The sequence below is a fragment of the Macaca thibetana genome, chromosome 13, assembly GCF_024542745.1.
Source record: "Macaca thibetana thibetana isolate TM-01 chromosome 13, ASM2454274v1, whole genome shotgun sequence".
In the NCBI taxonomy this organism is placed as follows: domain Eukaryota; kingdom Metazoa; phylum Chordata; class Mammalia; order Primates; family Cercopithecidae; genus Macaca; species Macaca thibetana.
Genome location: NC_065590.1, coordinates 1,067,556 through 1,085,331, shown reverse-complemented (window position 1 = coordinate 1,085,331; position 17,776 = coordinate 1,067,556). Strand labels below are relative to the sequence as shown.

The window sequence follows — 17,776 nt, the reverse complement described above, 5'->3', positions numbered from 1 at the left end:
TTATGCACTTTTCTCTATATTATGCATCAACAAAAAGTTTACCTAAAAAAAAAAATTGAAAACTGACAGTACATTTTTTAGCATTTTTTAGCCTGAACTTACTGGAAACTCTCAATCTTCTGGCCTTTTTTTTTTTTTTTTTTTTTTTGAGATGGAGTCTTACTCTGTCTCCCAGGCTGGAGTGCAGTGGCACGATCTCTGCTCACTGCAACCTCCACCTCCTGGGTTCAAACGAATCTCCTGCCTCAGCCTCTCAAGTAGCTGGGAGGACCGGCACACATCACACCCAGCTAATTTTTGTATTTTTAGTAGAGATGCGGTTTTGCCATGTTGGTCAGGCTGGTCTCGAACTCCTGACCTCAGGTGATCCACCCGCCCTGGCCTCTCCAAGTGCTGGGATTACAGGCGTGAGCCACCGCACCCGGCCTGCTCTCTGTCTTACCAGCTGCAATCTCACTGCAAGGAGACACTGCATAGTGCTTTACAGCATGGCTTCTAGGGCCGCATAGCCTGAGGCTGTCACTCAGCTGTCATGTGACTGGGAAAGGCTGCTGGCCTCTCTGAGCCTCAGTTTCCCATCTACAGCACTTGGAGGATTAAATAATTATTCCATAAACGTTAACCACTACTACAGGCACATGCATTTCCTGTTCTTTTTTTTTTTTTAACTTTTTGTTTTGTTTTGTTTTGTTTTGTTTTGTTTTTGAGACGGAGTCTCGCTCTGTCGCCCAGGCTGGAGTGCAGTGGTGCGATCTCGGCTCACTGCAAGCTCCGCCTCCTGGGTTTACGCCATTCTCCTGCCTCAGCCTCCTGAGTAGCTGGGACTACAGGCGCCCGCCACTGCGCCCGGCTAATTTTTTGTATTTTTAGTAGAGACGGGGTTTCACCGTGGTCTCGATCTCCTGACCTTGTGATCCGCCCGCCTCGGCCTCCCAAAGTGCTGGGATTACAGGCGTGAGCCACCGCGCCCGGCCTTTTTAAACTTTTTGATTTTTTTAAAACTTTTAAACACAGGGTCTCATTCTGCCACCCAGGCTGAAGTGCAATGATGCAATCATAGCTCGTGTAACCTCAAACTCCTGGCCTCCAAGTGACCACAGATCTCTGTGGCAGAGGCAAGATGGGGCTCCAAGGGAACAGAGACTCAGCTGGTGGCCTCTTCCCTCCCTCCCTGAGACACCTGGGAGGCAGCAGAGGACCAGTGAAGCTGAAATGAAAACGCGTGACTGGCAAACAGGGCTGTGCTCCTTCCTTCCCCTGCCCCTCCCACAGGGCAGCCCTCACATGATGCTCCTGCAGTCGGAACACGGATGCGCTGGCGGTCAGGATGGCGGGCTTAACTTTCCCCACTTTGGAAGTGGGGGAAACTAAGTAAATGAGGAGAATTTCCTCTTTCACTTTCATTTTTTTCCATTGAGCTCTGCCTTCTGTTACCCTGACTACATACACTGGGGTCCAGATAAGATGGCATCTGAATTAGCATATAATTATATAGAGGGTTCTTTTGAGCTCAGTGTCATTATTTATTTATTTTTAATAAGCTTTCTATATTTACTTTTAATTTTTTTTTTTTTTTTTAGATGGAGTCTTTTTTTTTTTTTTTTTTTTTTTTTTTTTTTTTTTTTTTTTTTTGAGACGGAGTCTCGCTCTGTCGCCCAGGCTGGAGTGCAGTGGCCGGATCTCAGCTCACTGCAAGCTCCGCCTCCCGGGTTCACGCCATTCTCCTGCCTCAGGCTCCCGAGTAGCTGGGACTACAGGCGCCGCCACCTCGCCCGGCTAGTTTTTTGTATTTTTTAGTAGAGACGGGGTTTCACCGTGTCAGCCAGGATGGTCTCGATCTCCTGACCTCGTGATCCGCCCGTCTCGGCCTCCCAAAGTGCTGGGATTACAGGCTTGAGCCACCGCGCCCGGCCTTAGATGGAGTCTTCTATCACCCAGGCCGGAGTGCAGTGGTGTGATCTTGGCTCACTGCAACCTCCACCTCCTGGGTTCAAGGGATTCTCCAGCCCCAGCCTCCTGAGTAGCTGGGACTACAGGTACACGTACACGCCACCATATCCGGCTAATTTTTGTACTTTTAGTAGAGACGGGGTTTCACCACGTTGGCCAGGCTGATTTCAAACTCCTGGTCTGTCCGCCTTGACCTCCCAAAGTGCTGGGATTACAGACGTGAGCCACTGTGCCTGGCCATTTCATTTAATTTTAAATTTTTGTGGGTACATAGAAGGTGTATCAGTGTATTCATTTATTTATTTATTTATTTATTTTTTTTTTTTTTTTTTTTTTTTTGAGACGGAGTCTCGCTCTGTCGCCCAGGCTGGAGTGCTGTGGCCGGATCTCAGCTCACTGCAAGCTCTGCCTCCCGGGTTCCCGCCATTCTCCTGCCTCAGCCTTCCGAGTAGCTGGGACTACAGGCGCCCGCCACCTCGCCCGGCTAGTTTTTTGTATTTTTTAGTAGAGACGGGGTTTCACCGTGTTAGCCAGGATGGTCTCGATCTCCTGACCTCGTGATCCGCCCGTCTCGGCCTCCCAAAGTGCTGGGATTACAGGCTTGAGCGACCGCGCCCGGCCAGTGTATTTATAATTCCAAAAAAGGCACCACCCTGAACAGCAGGGCAGCCTGCCAACAGAGACAGTGTATGAGAACCGCTGTGGCCACAGGTTGGCATCAATGCCAACTGGGGCACCTTTTGGATAATAGCAATAATAATTTTAAAAATAACTAACATGTACCACATTATTACACAGTGCTGGGCACAGGGCTAAGCACTTTGCACACCTTACCTCACTGAGTCCTCACAACAAGGTCTGAAGGGGACACAGTCATCAACGTGGATGACCAGATCACTAGCAGCTGAAGAGAAACTCACTATTTTGGGCGTTTCATGAAATAAATTACACTGTACAAGCATTTACTAATTTTTGAAACTGACTTCTAACTCTTAGGAAAGTTTCATGAGAGAGAGGCTTCAGTTTAAGGCAAGACTCCTGGTGACAGTGCATGTGTGCATAAACGTGGGCGTTTGAGAGCCTGCGTGTGCACATGGGGGTTAGCAGGTGGGTGTGAACGTGTGAGAGTGGCCCTGCCTGTGCATCTGGGAGGTGGGAGTGTGTGTGTGCGCGCGTGTGTGTGAGTGCCTGCCTGTGCCTGTGTGGGGGGTATGAGTGTGTGTGTGCGCATGAGTGGGAGTGAGCCCGCCTGTGCCTATGTGAAGGGTGTGTGTGTGTGCGCGCGTGTGTGTGTGTGTCTGCCTGTGCCTTTGTGGGGGTTATGAGTGTATGTGTGTGCATGGGTGACGGCGAGCCTGCCTGTGCCTATGTGGGGGTATGAGAGTGTGTGTGTGTGCACGTGCATGTGTGAGTGCCTGCCTGTGCCTATGTGGGGGTATGAGTGTGGGTGCGCACATAGGTGGGAGTGGCCCTACCTGGGGTGGGGGAGGGATCCTCCTCACACTGAGGCTCCAGGCTGCCTCCTGGCCAGAGACCAGGCGTTTCAGAGAGCCTGGGAAACCAGTCCTGCAACAACCCTACCCCTTCACAGTAAATCAGCCCTGCAGCATGGAAGCAACTCTGACCGTAACCTCTGGGGAATGCTCCAGCAACACCAAGTTTAACCCCCAGCAAAACAAACCAGCAGCTGCACATCCAGCCTCTGGGCTCACCCTCCCGCAGAGGCGCACAGCACTGCCCAGCCCTTGTCCTGGTGCAGATGCTCTGAGAGACTCCCAAAGGATGATGGGGATAAAATGGATTTCATGTCTTATCAGCGGGAAATCTGAAGAACCCATCTAAACTGTGTTCCAAAAAGCATGCAGACAAGGATTTGTTTTTTTTTTTTTTTTTTTTGAGATGGAGTGTGGTTCTGTTGCCCAGGCTGGAGTGCAGTGGCACGATCGTGGCTCACCGCAACCTCCACCTCCCGGGTTCAAGCAATTCTCCTGCCTCAGCCTCCCAAGTAGTTGGGAATTACAGGCGTGCACCACCACGACCGGCTAAATTTTTTTGTATTTTTTTAGTAGAGACAGGGTTTCACCATGTTGGCCAGGCTGGTCTCGAACTCCTGACCTCAGGTGATCCACCCGCCTCAGCCTCCCAAAGTACTGGGATTAGAGGTGTGAACCACTGCACCGAGCCATGCTGTTTGTTATAAGGTTTTTGTTTTGTTGTTTTGTTTTGTTTTGTTTTGAATAGAGACAAGTTCCAGCAATGAGATGCATCTCTTTTATGGCTACGGACAAATAATAAACACTAATAAAAAAGAAAGACAGAAAATCCTTTAACAGTGGAATAGGCACAGAAGTAAGGAGTCCAGGCTCTAGCCTATGACATAAGCCAGGGGTCCTTTATGGAGCCTCCGACCCTCTCACAACAGGACGTCCTGGTGAAAGGAGAGGGGTAAGAGAGGTGCAGGGCGGGTGTGGCAGCAGACACAGGGGCTGGAGCAAATGGCAGCGACTGGCCAGCTGCTTCCCACCCCCTCAGCCGACGGCCAGCCGGGTACTTCTGGAAATTCTAGCACCTTCACCCATCTCAGAGTCAGTTCTGCTGAGTTCCAAGAATCCCTAAGACCACAGGAAGGCTTTGAGACAGCCTGTCCATCCCCCACAGGCTGGGGAGAAGGAACCAGGAGGCTCTGCGAAAATCAGTCACCAAGGCAGCGATGAAGGCCTGGCCCAGTTCCATACACACTCTCCATGACTGTGCGGCCTTTCAGGAGCCAGCGCTCAGTGCGGGACAACCACGCTGGCCCCTGCCCTCAAGGAGACTGGAGGCCTGTAGTAGCGACTCCTTCAGAGGGGCCAGGCTTCCTTCCCCTCGAAGATGTCCTTGCTGTTCAGTCAACCAGGTTCATGTGGGAAGGGGGCAGAGAGATGGCACCCAGGGATCCGCACCCCCAAGTCCCTCTAGAAAGGGATGGGAAGCAGCCCGGGAGGCCCGAGCCACACCCCCACAGCTGCTGCGGAGGACGGCGAGGCTCACCCCTCAGCCCTCGGGTCTTGTCCAGGCTCTCCCAGGGCAACACGTACCAGAGTGGAAAACGCCGTGTCTACCCACCCTAGCAGATTCCGCTGAAATGCCTTCCCAGACTTTTACTTACAAGACAGGCCTCCCCTTCCTAAGCGCCCCCTGCTGATCCTGCAGGGCCGTCCCCTGATGTTGCGCTCCTACGTATTCACCCATTTTCAACGTTAAACATCTGCTCGGTGCTTCCCGTCCTGACCAGAGGTGAGCAGAAAAACACTGGAGCGGGATTTCCTAGTTAAAAATACGAGATGTTTGAAAAGCAAACACCAGAATAACCTACGAACCTATTACGGCCTCGATGCACGGCAGTGCCTTCCGTTGCGCAAACCAGAGCTCTGGGAAGAAAACTGTCAAGTGAAGACACGTGAGTCTCCCCTCAGTTCTGGCTCCTCTTTGGGAATCAGCCCATAGGCTGCGCGGGGCCAGCCAGGAAGGAGGTGCAGCTGCCCGCCGGCTGGCACACACCGGGCCCCTGCACATGCCCATGTTCCCTTCCCACAGCACTGCACTAAAGGGAAAGTGAGAAGGAGCCTGGGCACAGTTCTGTCAGCTGTCCCCGCTGGGACCTCTGCCTGCACCCAGAGTATCAACCAGCTCGTGTCACTCTCAGATACACCTGCCCCCGGGCAGCTTCTAGAGATCAAAGCACCATGTTGAGGCTACTACCAGGCAGGGCTGACGGACAGCCTGTGCACAGCTGCCTTCAGGCACCACTTGTCTGAGGCTGCTCTCGCTGGGCACCCCACAGCCTAAGGTCCCATCCCACAGTCTGTGCGTGGTCCTCACCCCATTGGACCTTCCAAGGAGGCTCCCGAATACCGTGCCCTCTTGGTTCTCTTCGTCCCCATCAAGGAGTTACCCCAGCCCAGCTTTTACACACTGACATCCCCTGCACTGTCCTTTCCTCTCTCTCACATTCTTTTTTTTTTTTTTTTTTTTTTTTGAGACAGTGTCTCACTCTGTTACCCAGGCTGGAGTACAGTGGCGCGATCTTGGCTCACTGCAACCTCCGCCTCCTGATTCAAGCTATTCTTCTGCCTCAGCCTCCCTAGCAGTTGGGATAACAGGCGACCATCACCACGCCCGGCTAATTTTTGTATTTTTAGTAGAGACGGGGTTTCGCCATGCTGGTCAGGCTGGTCTCAAAGTCCTGACCTCAGGTGATCCACCCGCCTCAGCCACCCAAAGTGCTGGTATTACCAGCGTCAGCCACTGTGCCCGGCAGCTCTCTCTCCCGTTCTGCCTGCTCTTGGCTGACTCTTAAACCTTTTAGTGTTGTCCTGGCCTTGCTCCCCAGCCCCACGTGAGCATTTTCCCCTGCAAGCCTGCCTAGATGTTACTGCACACTGGTGCGGGCCAGGGCCAGCAGCATGGGCATCATCTGAGAACCTGTCAGAAATGCAGACTCTCAGGCCACACCCAGCCCCACTGAGTTCAAGTCTGCATTTTAACAAAATGTCCAGGCAGTCCAGTGTGAGAAGCCCTAGTGTAAACAATGCTGGGTACGGAGAAGGAGCTCAGTGACGGGTCCCACCATTCTCATTACCACCACTCACCTCCCTCTGCCCTCACCAAACTGTCTCTTCATCCTCCTCTCCCGACTGCAGTTAAATGACATTATCAACCTGAGTCCCAAGCTAGAAACTTCAGACTTTCACAGCTACTTCCTGGTCCTGACTCCCAGGTCTCCATAAGGACCAATGAGTCTAGTTACTCTCACTTCAGAAGCATCTCGCTTTCGCAGGCCTGCCCTCTGTCAGCCCCTCAGCCCCGATCTGTGAACTCTGCGTAGCCAGGTGTTGTTCATGTGTCTCTCTCCTCAGGAGACTGTGAGTTCTGTGAATGGGGCAGTTTTATTCATCTCTGATTCCCCACAGCCAACACGGTGTCTGACCCACAGGCTTCAAAACGGTCACTGTTGGTTGAACAAACGAAAGAACAAGCAGGTGCGGATGGGAGCGCGGGGTGGGGAGGATAAGCTACCTAAGGTGTGTCAGATGACAGGAACCAAAAGTGAATGCAAAAATCATGCAGTGTTTTTTCTTCACTTTATAAAGTTGTTCCAGGAATAAAATAAAGTCGGTAGGGGCCAGGCGCGGTGGCTCAAGCCTGTAATCCCAGCACTTTGAGAGGCCGAGATGGGCAGATCACGAGGTCAGGAGATCGAGACCATCCTGGCTAACACAGTGAAACCCCGTCTCTACTAAAAAAAAAAATACAAAAAACTAGCCAGGCGAGGTGGCAGGCGCCTGTAGTCCCAGCTACATGGGAGGCTGAGGCAGGAGAATGGCGTAAACCCGGGAGGCGGAGCTTGCAGTGAGCTGAGATCCGGCCACTGCACTCCAGCCCGGGCGACAGAGCAAGACTCCGTCTCAAAAAAAAAAAATAAAATAAAAAGTGGGTGGGAAAATCTGACACAGCCTAGATGAAAATATGGGTTTTTTGTTTTGTTTTGTTTTTGAGACAGAGTCTTGCTCTGTCGCTCAGGTTGGAGTGCAGTGGTACCGTATCAGCTCACTGCAACCTCTGCCTCCCGGGTTCAAGCGATTCTCCTGCCTCAGTCACCCCAGTAGCTGGGATTATAGGCATGTGCCATCATATCCGGCTAATTTTTGCTTTTTTTTTTTTTTTTTTAGTAAAGATGGGGTTTTGCCATGTTGGCCAGGCTGGTCTCGAACTCCTGGCCTCAAGTGACCCACCCAAAGAGCTCCCAAAGTGCTAGGATTTACAGGCGTGAGCCACAGCCGGGAGGAGTTTTTAATGAGAATATTTCTAGCTTTTTCTCACCAACTTATACTACACTAACTTGCTGAGAGGAGCAGTAACAGGTCCAAGGCCAACTCACAGGTCAGTGACCAGGCTGGCTGGAGTTACACCCAGGTCTGTACAGGGTCTAGGTGGTTATAAGGTGGGTGGGGAAAGATAAGGTGTTTAAAGATGAGCTAAGTACCTGGGAGGGAAGGAGTGTCCCAGAGGGTGGGTCACAGCTAGAAGCTGGAAGGTGGGCTGCAAGCGGGGGTCGGGAGGTGGGAGAGGTGGGGGGGGTGGGGGGGGTGGGAGGGGTTGGGGGGGTAGTGGGGGGGGACGGACACGGAGCTCTGCCCTCTTCCTTCATTACTTTGCTTCAGGGTCTGGGAGAGTGGTGAAGGCAAAACACAAACTGAGGGCAGGAGGAGCTGGAGGTGCCTTTGTTCTGAGATTCCAAGCTGGACAAACCCATCCACAACACCCAGTACTGCAAACAGTTCTAGGCAAGGTTTAAGCGGAAGGGCCAAGGTTCAAATCACAGGAGACTCAGGCCTGAGGGCTTGTCTCACCAACTCTTGATCTTACTCCTGTGGTCCTGCAGCACCTAGCATCAGGTCTTGCACGCAGCATGGGGTTCCACGGATATCTGGCACTAACTGCCGGGAGCCGGGAGACAGAAGCACTGCAAGGCTGTACCCCCTGCCTTACTCCCAGGGACGCTCAGCCGCCACCTCTGCACCGATGCCCCTGGCCCATCTCTAAGTGTGCAGGAGCACATTCATGACTCATCTAACGAGGGAAGCTGTGTAAACCCCCAGTGGTCAAAGACCACTTATTGGTCGGGAAACTGAGGCACGTGGAGGGGACCATGCATTACACTCAAGGCCCCAAACTCTACCTCTCAGTCCCCGACATGTCATCCCAGGCGCTCCTCCTGTCTGTCCTGTGTGGATGGAACTCTGAACCTGGTAAGTGCACGACACCCATTTTTCTTTGCCCTCATCAGCTCCTCAGAATTCTAACACTATTAAAATGGGAAGGATCCTCTGCCAAACCAGACAGGTATTCATTCACTCACTTTCTCACTCAGTGCCATGGACGGAGGCCTTACTATGTGCCAAGAGCCTTTCTAGGGGCTAGAGATACATTGACGAGCAAAACAAAGAGAGCTGCCCTTTGAAACTTATATGCCAGTGGAAGGAGACAGACAGTAGACAACACAGTAAATCAGCAAATTACACAGATGCTAGAGAACGATGTGTGCTATGAGAAGAGGGGAAATCAGCACAGGGCAGGGGAGATTAGGAAGTTGGGGTGGGATGGTGGGTGCGGTTTTAAACAAGGTGGCAGGAAGGCCCCACTGAGAGGTGACCTGGGAAGACAGTGAGCCATACTGACTTCCAGGGAAGAATATTCCAGCCCAAGGAAACAACCAGGGCAAAGGCCCCAGGGTGGGAGCATCCTGGTGTGTTCAAGAACAGCAAAAAGGGCCGGGCGCGGTGGCTCACACCTGTAATCCCAGCACTTTGGGAAGCCGAGGCGGGCAGATCACTTGAGGTCAGGAGTTCAAGACTAGCCTGGCTAACATGGTGAAACCCCATCTCTACTAAAAATACAAAAATCAGCCAGATGCGGTGGCACACACCTCTAATCCCTGCTACTCGGAGGCTGAGGCACAAGAATAGCTTGAACCTGGGAGGCGGAGGTTGCAGTGAGCAGAGAGCGTGCCAGAGTGAAACTCTGTCTCAAAACAAAACAAAACAAAACAAAACAAGGCCCGGCGCAGTGGCTCACGCCTGTAATCCTAACACTGTGGGAGGCTGAGGTGGGGGATCACCTGAGGTCAGGAGTTCATGACCAGCCTGGCCAACATGGTGAAACCCCATCTCTACTAAAAATATAAAAATTGGCTGGGGCCGGGCGCGGTGGCTCAAGCCTGTAATCCCAGCACTTTGGGAGGCCAAGACGGGCGGATCACGAGGTCAGGAGATCGAGACCATCCTGGCTAACACGGTGAAACCCCGTCTCTACTAAAAAATACAAAACACTAGCCGGGCAAGGTGGCGGGCGCCTGTAGTCCCAGCTACTCGGGAGGCTGAGGCAGGAGAATGGCATAAACCCGGGAGGCAGAGCTTGCAGTGAGCTGAGATCCGGCCACTGCACCCCAGCCTGGGCGACAGAGCGAGACTCCGTCTTAAAAAAAAAAAAAAAAAAAAAGGCCGGGCGCGGTGGCTCACGCCTGTAATCCCAGCACTTTGGGAGGCCGAGACGGGCGGATCACGAGGTCAGGAGATCGAGACCATCCTGGCTAACACGGTGAAACCCCGTCTCTACTAAAAAATACAAAAAAAAAACTAGCCGGGCGAGGTGGCGGGCGCCTATAGTCCCAGCTACTCGGGAGGCTGAGGCAGGAGAATGGCGTAAACCAAGGAGGCGGAGCTTGCAGTGAGCTGAGATCCGGCCACCGCACTCCAGCCTGGGTGACAGAGCGAGACTCCGTCTCAAAAAAAAAAAAAAAAATTGGCTGAGCGTGGTGGTGGAAGCCTGTAATCCCAGCTACTCGGGAGGCTGAGGCAGGAGAATCGGAGGAGGAGGTTGTAGTGAGCCACGATGGTGTCACTGCACTCTAGCCTGGGCAATAAGAGCGAAACTCCGTCTCAAAAAAAAAAGAAAGAAAGAAAGAACAGCAAAAAGGTCAGTAGGGTTTGCCAGAGAGTCATCCATTGTTCATTCATTTGTCCAACACTTACTGGAGACCCGTCTCTTTACCAAGCACTGAGTAGTGAAAACACTTAAGAAGGCATGGCCTCTACCCTCAAAGAGCTTATAATGCTGGAGAGGGGAAAGAAGGAATACAAAGGCCCTAGAACAGGATTACTTGTGGGGCAGAAGGACTCTGGCAAAGCTAGGCTCAGGGCCCTCGCCCAACCTGGGGTGGAGGAGGGTCCAGGACAGACCCTCAGAGAGAGACGCTGGGCTAGACAGTCACCCCAGCTCTGACTCTGGTGCTGTTGACAATGCCAGCTGAAAGGCCAGGTGCGGTGGCTCACGCCTGTAATCCCAGTACTTTGGGAGGCCGAGGCGGGTGGATCACCTGAGGTCAGGAGTTCAGACCAGACTGACCAACATGGAGAAACCCCGTCTCCACTAAAAATATAAAATTAGCCGGGGGCGGTGGCACATGCCTGTAATCCCAGCTACTTAGGATGCTGAGGCAGAAGAATCACTTGAACCCGGGAGGTGGAGGTTGCAGTGAGCCGAGATCGTGCCATTACACTCCAGCCTGGGCAACAAGAACGAAACTCCGTCTCAAAAAACAACAAACAAACAAATAAAACAATGCCAGCTGTTCTAACCTTGCTGACTTGTTTCTCTTAGCCAAAAAAAAAAAGCATTCCCAACACCACCAACACCAGACTCCTAAAGAAACTTTTTTTTTTTTTTGAGACAGAGTCTTGCTCTGTCGCCCAGGCTGGAAGTGCAGTGGTGCGATCTGGGCTCACCACAACCTCCGCCTCCCGGGTTCAAGCGATTCTCCTGTCTCAGCCTCCCCAGTAGCTAGGACTACAGGCATGTGCCACCACGGCCGGCTAATTTTTTGTATTTTTAGTAGAGACGAGGTTTCACCATGTTAGCCAGGATGGTCTCAATCTCCTGACCTTGTGATCTGTCCACCTCGCCCTCCCAAAGCGCTGGGATTACAGGTATGAGCCACCGCGCCCTGACGAGAAACTCTTTTTTTTTTTTTTTTTTTTTTTGAGACGGAGTCTCGTTCTGTCGCCCAGGCTGGAGTGCAGTGGCGCTATCTCGGCTCACTGCAAGCTCCGCCTCCCGGGTTTACGCCATTCTCCTGCCTCAGCCTCCTGAGTAGCTGGGACTACAGGCGCCCGCCACCTCGCCCGGCTAATTTTTTTGTATTTTTAGTAGAGACGGGGTTTCATTGTGTTAGCCAGGATGGTCTCGATCTCCTGACCTCGTGATCCGCCCGTCTCGGCCTCCCAAAGTGCTGGGATTACAGGCTTGAGCCACCGCGCCCGGCCGAGAAACTCTTAAATTGCAGATGGACACTAGGTATGCGCTGTGTCCTGAGCAATCGCAGACTAAGAAGGTGGACACCAGATGGGAAGGTCTGGAAGAGGTCTGGAAGAGGCCACACTGCAGGGAACCCAGTGAGCAAAGAGTTAAAACTGGTTTTCCAAGACCTCTGAGAATGGGGAAGTAAGTGATGGCATAAAGCCACGGGGCCTGCTCATTTGGGGATGGGGGGTGGAGAGCGGGGACTATCACCATCTCCTGGGCAGCCTGTGTGCAGTTCCCTGGGATTACCAGCACTGCTGCAGGGCTTGGCCTCAGGCGACTGGCCTCTGTTAAGGAGAAGACTTTCCTGGAGTAAACTGACCTGGGGACTTTGGCTCAGCAGAGCTCTGCTCTGGCCTAAGAGATGCTAGCTCTGTTTCCCAACTTAATGAAAGGACACTTGACAAGACAGAGCCCAAAGACAGCCCTCTCAAGACCCAGGAGGCTCCCACCCAAGAGAGCTCAGTCCTGCTGATCAAGACTGGGAGACTGGTCAGACCAATCCATACTGGCTGGATCCAGATTCCCAACTGAATTGAGAGAAGGTGCTATTGGGTGTGTCACAAGCCACAGTCCCAAACACCACAGAGGCAGTGAGGAGGAAGTTGCCCTGGAGGGTCCTAATCAGTTTCCCTCCCAAGCAATAAGAGAAGTCTTCAGGTCCCAAGGCTTGGGGTGGGGCTGGGGCACAGATCCTCACTGCTTTCCTGTCCCAGGCTGGGGTACCTGGGAAAAACTGATCCCTGGCTCTGCACTCCCAAAGCCGCCCCAATCCCTGCCCCACCGCAGCCTCTGCCTTCACCACCAGGGGTCTGTCTCTCCAGTGTCTGCAGGGAGGCCACCTTCCCCAGGGCTCTCCCCGACTCTAGCTTACTTTACTCAAGTGGTCCTCAGCTCCGATGCTGAGATTCAGTCTGTTGAACTTAAGAGGGTACCAACCCACCACCCTGGCCCTGACGCCAGCATCTTTTCAGACCAAACCTGGCAAAGCCAACTCCTGCCTATCCCACTCCAAAGCTGTCCTCCACTCTCTGTTACAGAAACACCTGCCAGCTCACTGCCTGCTAGGATTCCGAAGTCCCTCCGAGCCCTAGGTCGGCCTGAGCGGCCTCAGCCAGCAGGAGCTCTCCTACGAGAATGAAGGCTGGGAGGGTGTTTAGAAAGCAAAGTCCTCAAGTTTGGGATGAGCCCCTCACCTCCATTCCTTTAAAAAAGAGCTTCCCTTTCTGCCTCCTCACTTCCTTCAGCCAGCCTAGGAGGGTTCCACTCCATAATTGGCTTGTTTACTGCCACTTTGAGGGTTTCTGAATGGCAGAGGTGGGAGGAAAATTTTGCTGGAAGAAAAGGAGTGTGTGCCTTGAGCTTTGAGGCTGATGAGTAAACCCTCCAAATGTCTCTCTAACTACCTGCGAAATGGCCAAGAACCCAGGTGAGAAAAAAACACGAGGCAGTGCAAGGCAGCTGAAGGTTTCCGGCAGACCACTGGAGGGAAGCTGATGCTGGTGCCAGGGAAAGACGGGACAATTACCAAAACTTAATCTGCTTGCGTCTGCTGAATAGTCGAAAGCGCCACTTGGCATTGTTCTGAGCGGCAAGCCAATGAGAGACCTCCCAGTTCTGCTTCTGTGGGTTGGCACCTCCAGTAACATCACTCCCCTGCTCAAAAACCTGCAGCTCCACGCTGGGAGCAAACTTAGCATCCACCACCAGGCCCCAAACGACTCCAGCCATTGACAACTGAGCATCAGAGCCACTATGCCCAAGAAACAGGACCACCCCCTGGGCCACCAGCACACCTTTGCTTCGCCACTCGGGTTCTCTGCTTGCGGGGTTCCCTCTGCCTCAAGCAGCAAGCCTCTCCACCTTTTAAGGTTCTCCTCAAAAGCACCTTCCCCTGTGAACTCCCCAATTTCCCAGCCCCTTCTCGACTCCACCCCATACTCTAAATCTCCATCACCCTGGCCTCTTTTCAGGCATCTTACTCTGTCTTGCTTCAACAGCTCCCTGAGGCCTTGCTCCAGCCCTCCAAGGGAGTGAGTGTGTCTTATTCAGCTTTGATTCATCAGGAGCACACAGCATACTACCTGGCAGACGGCAGACACTTGAGAATGGGTCTCCTGCTCCAAAATCGTTCACCTCAGAGGCATAGGAAGTGATGGGCAAAGGGACACAGAGTCACACAAACAGAACACTAAAGCCAGCAGACACAAAACACGCCAGGGGACAAGAGGCATCTCGAGGAAATTGAACCAGGGGAACTACATGCGGCCTTACCCTTCTTGAACTCCTCCAGCATGGCATCCAACTTGGTGTCATGGAAGACAAAGTGCACCGGGTGGTTGTAGAAGCGAGTGATAGTCTTGAGCGGGGTGCAGTCATCGGGGTCCACAAAGGCCAAGTCTTTGACGTAGAGAATATCTACGATATTGGACTGCTCATCTTCAAACACCGGGATGCGGGTATAGCCGCTTTCCATAATCTCCGACATGGTGTTGAAGTCCAGGATGGCATCGCTGCGGATCATGAAGCAGTCCTGGAGCTGGGTCATGATATCCTCTACGGTTTTGGTGCGGAGTTCCAGGGCACCCTGGATCATATTGAGCTCCTCTTTCACGAGGTCATTATACGGCTCCGTCACCTTCAACATCTCCATCAGCTTCTCCCGGTTGTAAACAGTGCGAATCTCCTGGCCCAGAAAAAAGTCCAGGAGCTTGCTGATGGGAAAACTGAGGGGGAAGGTGAGCAGCATAAAGAATTTGGTGAGAATGATGGTGTTGGCACCCACAGCCAGCCCGTGTCGGGAGCACAGGGCCTGAGGTAGGATCTCCCCAAAGATGACAATGCCAATGGTGGAGGAGGCCACCGCCATGAGGCCGGACCCGATGAGGTTGTCTAGAAGGATGGTGAGGGAGGTGTTGACCAGCACGTTCCCCAGGAGCAACGAACAGAGAAGGTAGTTGCCCTTGCGCCGGATGGGCTCAATCTTGCGGGCATAGCGCCTCTCCTTCTCGGTGCCACAGTTCTGCACGATGCGCAGCTCCATGGGGTCCAGGGCCATAAGCCCGAGGTTGAGGCCAGAAAATATGCCCGACAGCACCAGCAGCACCGTAATGAGGAGGATGTGCAGCCAGAGAGGCAGGAACCTCCCAGGCTCCTCCACCATGAAGAGCAGTGAGTCCTTGTCCGTCCACTTCAGCCAGGGCCCGTCGGGCTGGGCCCGGGTGCACAGTGCATACAGCTTCATGTTCTCGCTCCTCCGGAGGAACTTGGTGAGCACCACCAGCACGCCGGACGTGTTCCCGCGGCTCACGTTGACCAGCTGCTGGACAACCAGGTCCTTGGTGAGCTCGAGACAGCTGGTGGACTTGTGGAGGGTCTCGGCATCGTCCACCTCGGTGAAGGAGATCAGGTTACCGGAGATGTTGCCCAGGCTGTAGCCGTACAGCCTCAGGTTCACGGTGCTGCCCTCGGACACGAAGATGATGCCATCCGGGTTCGTCCCACACGACTTGTTGCAGCTCGCCAGCCTCATGCCCACGATCGCGCCCTGCTGGGGGCTGCCCTGGCCCCGGGCCCCCCGCGCCCACAGCAGCACCAGCAGCACCGGCGCCGCCAGGAGGAGGCGCCCGCGGGCCGGCCCGTCGCCCGGGCGCCCGCCCCCGCCCACCGGCGCCATGTTGCTCTGGCTCTGCCGCCGCCGCCGCTCCCCACGCCACGCCGCGCGGCCCCGCTCCGCACCGCCGCTCCGGCCGCTCCGGCCGCTCCGCTGCCGCCGAGCCAACTGCCCCGGCCGCGAGCCTGACGTCAGGTCAGCGCCCCGCCCGCCACGCCCCGCCTGCCCACGCCCCTCATTTGCATTGGAGGCCCCGCCCCCGGGGCTCGCTGCTCCAGCCCCTGCCCTTAAGGGGGTCCGGACGCTTAAGGTGGAACAGCTCCGAAGCGCGAGAGCCGCGGGCGGGGACAGGCCCAGTGCTCCGCCTCCGCGCCCTTCCCCGCCTTTCTCTGCCCGTGGGGTCGGCTCTCCTTCTCCGGGACCTGGTCTCCTCGCCACGCCGTTCCTGTTCCTCGGCCTCGCCCGGCCGCTCGTGCGAGGCTCCTTTTCCGTCCCGGCAGCCTGCAGCTGGGGGTGGCCCGCTCTGCAGGCAGGGCGAGAAAAGTGCTTTTCCTGATGTAGAAAAAGAAAAAGGGAACCTGAGGGCTTAGGCTGGCATTGCAGCCTGCCCCTGGGGACGTTTCTGGCCTCCTCGCTGCTGAGATTTTTGCTGACCTTGTCCCAAGGCCAGAAGTAGTTTCCCCCAGCCCCAGCCATGGCCCCAGCCCGACGATGCTTCCATCAACCAGTGGCTGCCAGATGTGGAAGGCAAATCTGGGGAACTAAGGTTATAGAAGGGCCAGGCTCTGGCCTAGACTTGTCTCCTGTCGCTTCCATTTAGGCTTGGATATTTATTGAACATCTACTTCGTACCGGCACTTGTTCTAGGCTCTGACAATAGAGCAGTGAACAAACCGAAGTAGCTGCCCATTGGGTTTACAGTCTAGAACAGAAAACAGGAGATAAACAAGTAAACACATATATTCATTAAATTCCCCCCACAACCCTCAGAGTTAGTAGAATTATTTCCATTTAGAGATGTAGAAATTGAGCCGAGACACAAATCCTGGTCCCTCCAGATTGTCATCTCCCAGCCCATTTCCCCATCTGTAAATGCGGGTAAGAATGATAGAGCATTACTTCGCTAAGCTTGCGGGAACCGTGGACCTAGACATTGAACACGACAGGACAGCTCTTTAGAATATTCTTTGGCTAGGTAGTAGTTGTGGCTACCTGCCTTCCAGGACCAAACTCCTAACCCCAAATTGTGGTGATTGATCAGCTGGGCAGCTGCCTGTGGACATGAGCAGGCAGGCGCGGCAGTGGGCCTATCCCTGAAGTGACTGCTTCTTGAATGGCCCCACCCCTGTGTCAGTAGGGTGTATGAGGAAGACCGCAGCTGCCCACCCTGTGAGGGGGAAGGAGACAGACAGATAACATCCTTACAATAATTGCAGAGGTGCACAGAGAAGATCAGGTACTGGGTTGACCACCAGGTCTCACAGCAAATCTTTTCCCAGTACTGAAGACACAGAACCCACTTTACTCTCTTCCCGCACTGACACTTGTGTTTATTTTCATTTTGGTATAATGTTTGCTAATAAAAGCAACAATCACTACCAAACGGAAGGAGCCTAAACAGAAAGGAACAATCATACAATGTTTTGGGAGGAGGTGTGGTAGCAGAGTGGCCCGGACTCAAGAAAGCCATGTTAGCAGGGGTAGAGGATTCTGTAACTAGGCCCGCCCGGAGAAGTCTGTTGCAAGTAGGGTCCCACTCATAGCAGATACTTTGTAGCGAGTGCCCAGCAGGCCAGTTTTTTCGAGGCATAGGAGCCGTGGAATGGGCACTGGCTGAGACAGAACAAAAGCAGAACCTTGACTGCCTGTTCCTTCCCTGTCTCCACCAATCAGGAAGAGCCACCTGAATTGCCTCAAAGCAAGCCCAGCTCTCCTCATCTCCTAGCTAGCTGTAACACCAGCGCCCTGCTCCACCCCTACCCCCACCTCCCATACTTAAAACTTTCCCATTCTATTATCAATTGGCTATTTTTTCCCTTTTTCTTAAGATTTTATTTTTTTTTCTATTACGTTTTTTTTTCTGCTTAAGTACGAATTGGCTCTTTTTATTTTATCCTTCTCAGGCTGTCTACACTCAGAAGCTCTGTTCCTATGCACTGAGTCTAATGACAGAAGCCAATAAAGAAAAGGAAAAATAAGTTTTTTAGATACTTAGGTTAAATGTGGGAATACCAGCTTGGGCAATATAGCGAAAACTCATTTCGACTAAAAGTTTAAAAAATAAAAAATTAGCTTGGCATGGTAGTGCACACC

At 53.3% G+C, this 17,776-nt stretch overlaps 1 protein-coding gene across 3 annotated transcripts in view; it reads right to left on the bottom strand.

Moving 5' to 3' along the window:
- CNNM4 (cyclin and CBS domain divalent metal cation transport mediator 4) overlaps positions 1-15,633 on the bottom strand; it is a 54,435-nt gene extending 38,802 nt beyond the window's left edge. For 2 of the 3 annotated variants that reach the window (XM_050755089.1, XM_050755091.1), the window contains exon 1: positions 14,125-15,534. In XM_050755089.1, coding sequence (XP_050611046.1) covers positions 14,125-15,526 — 1,402 coding nt within the window. In that variant the 5' untranslated portion in view covers positions 15,527-15,534. Of the gene's footprint in view, positions 1-14,124 lie in introns of all 3 variants that reach the window. The other variant, XM_050755090.1, reaches the window with a different exon arrangement.
- Positions 15,634-17,776: the final 2,143 nt, after the last annotated feature.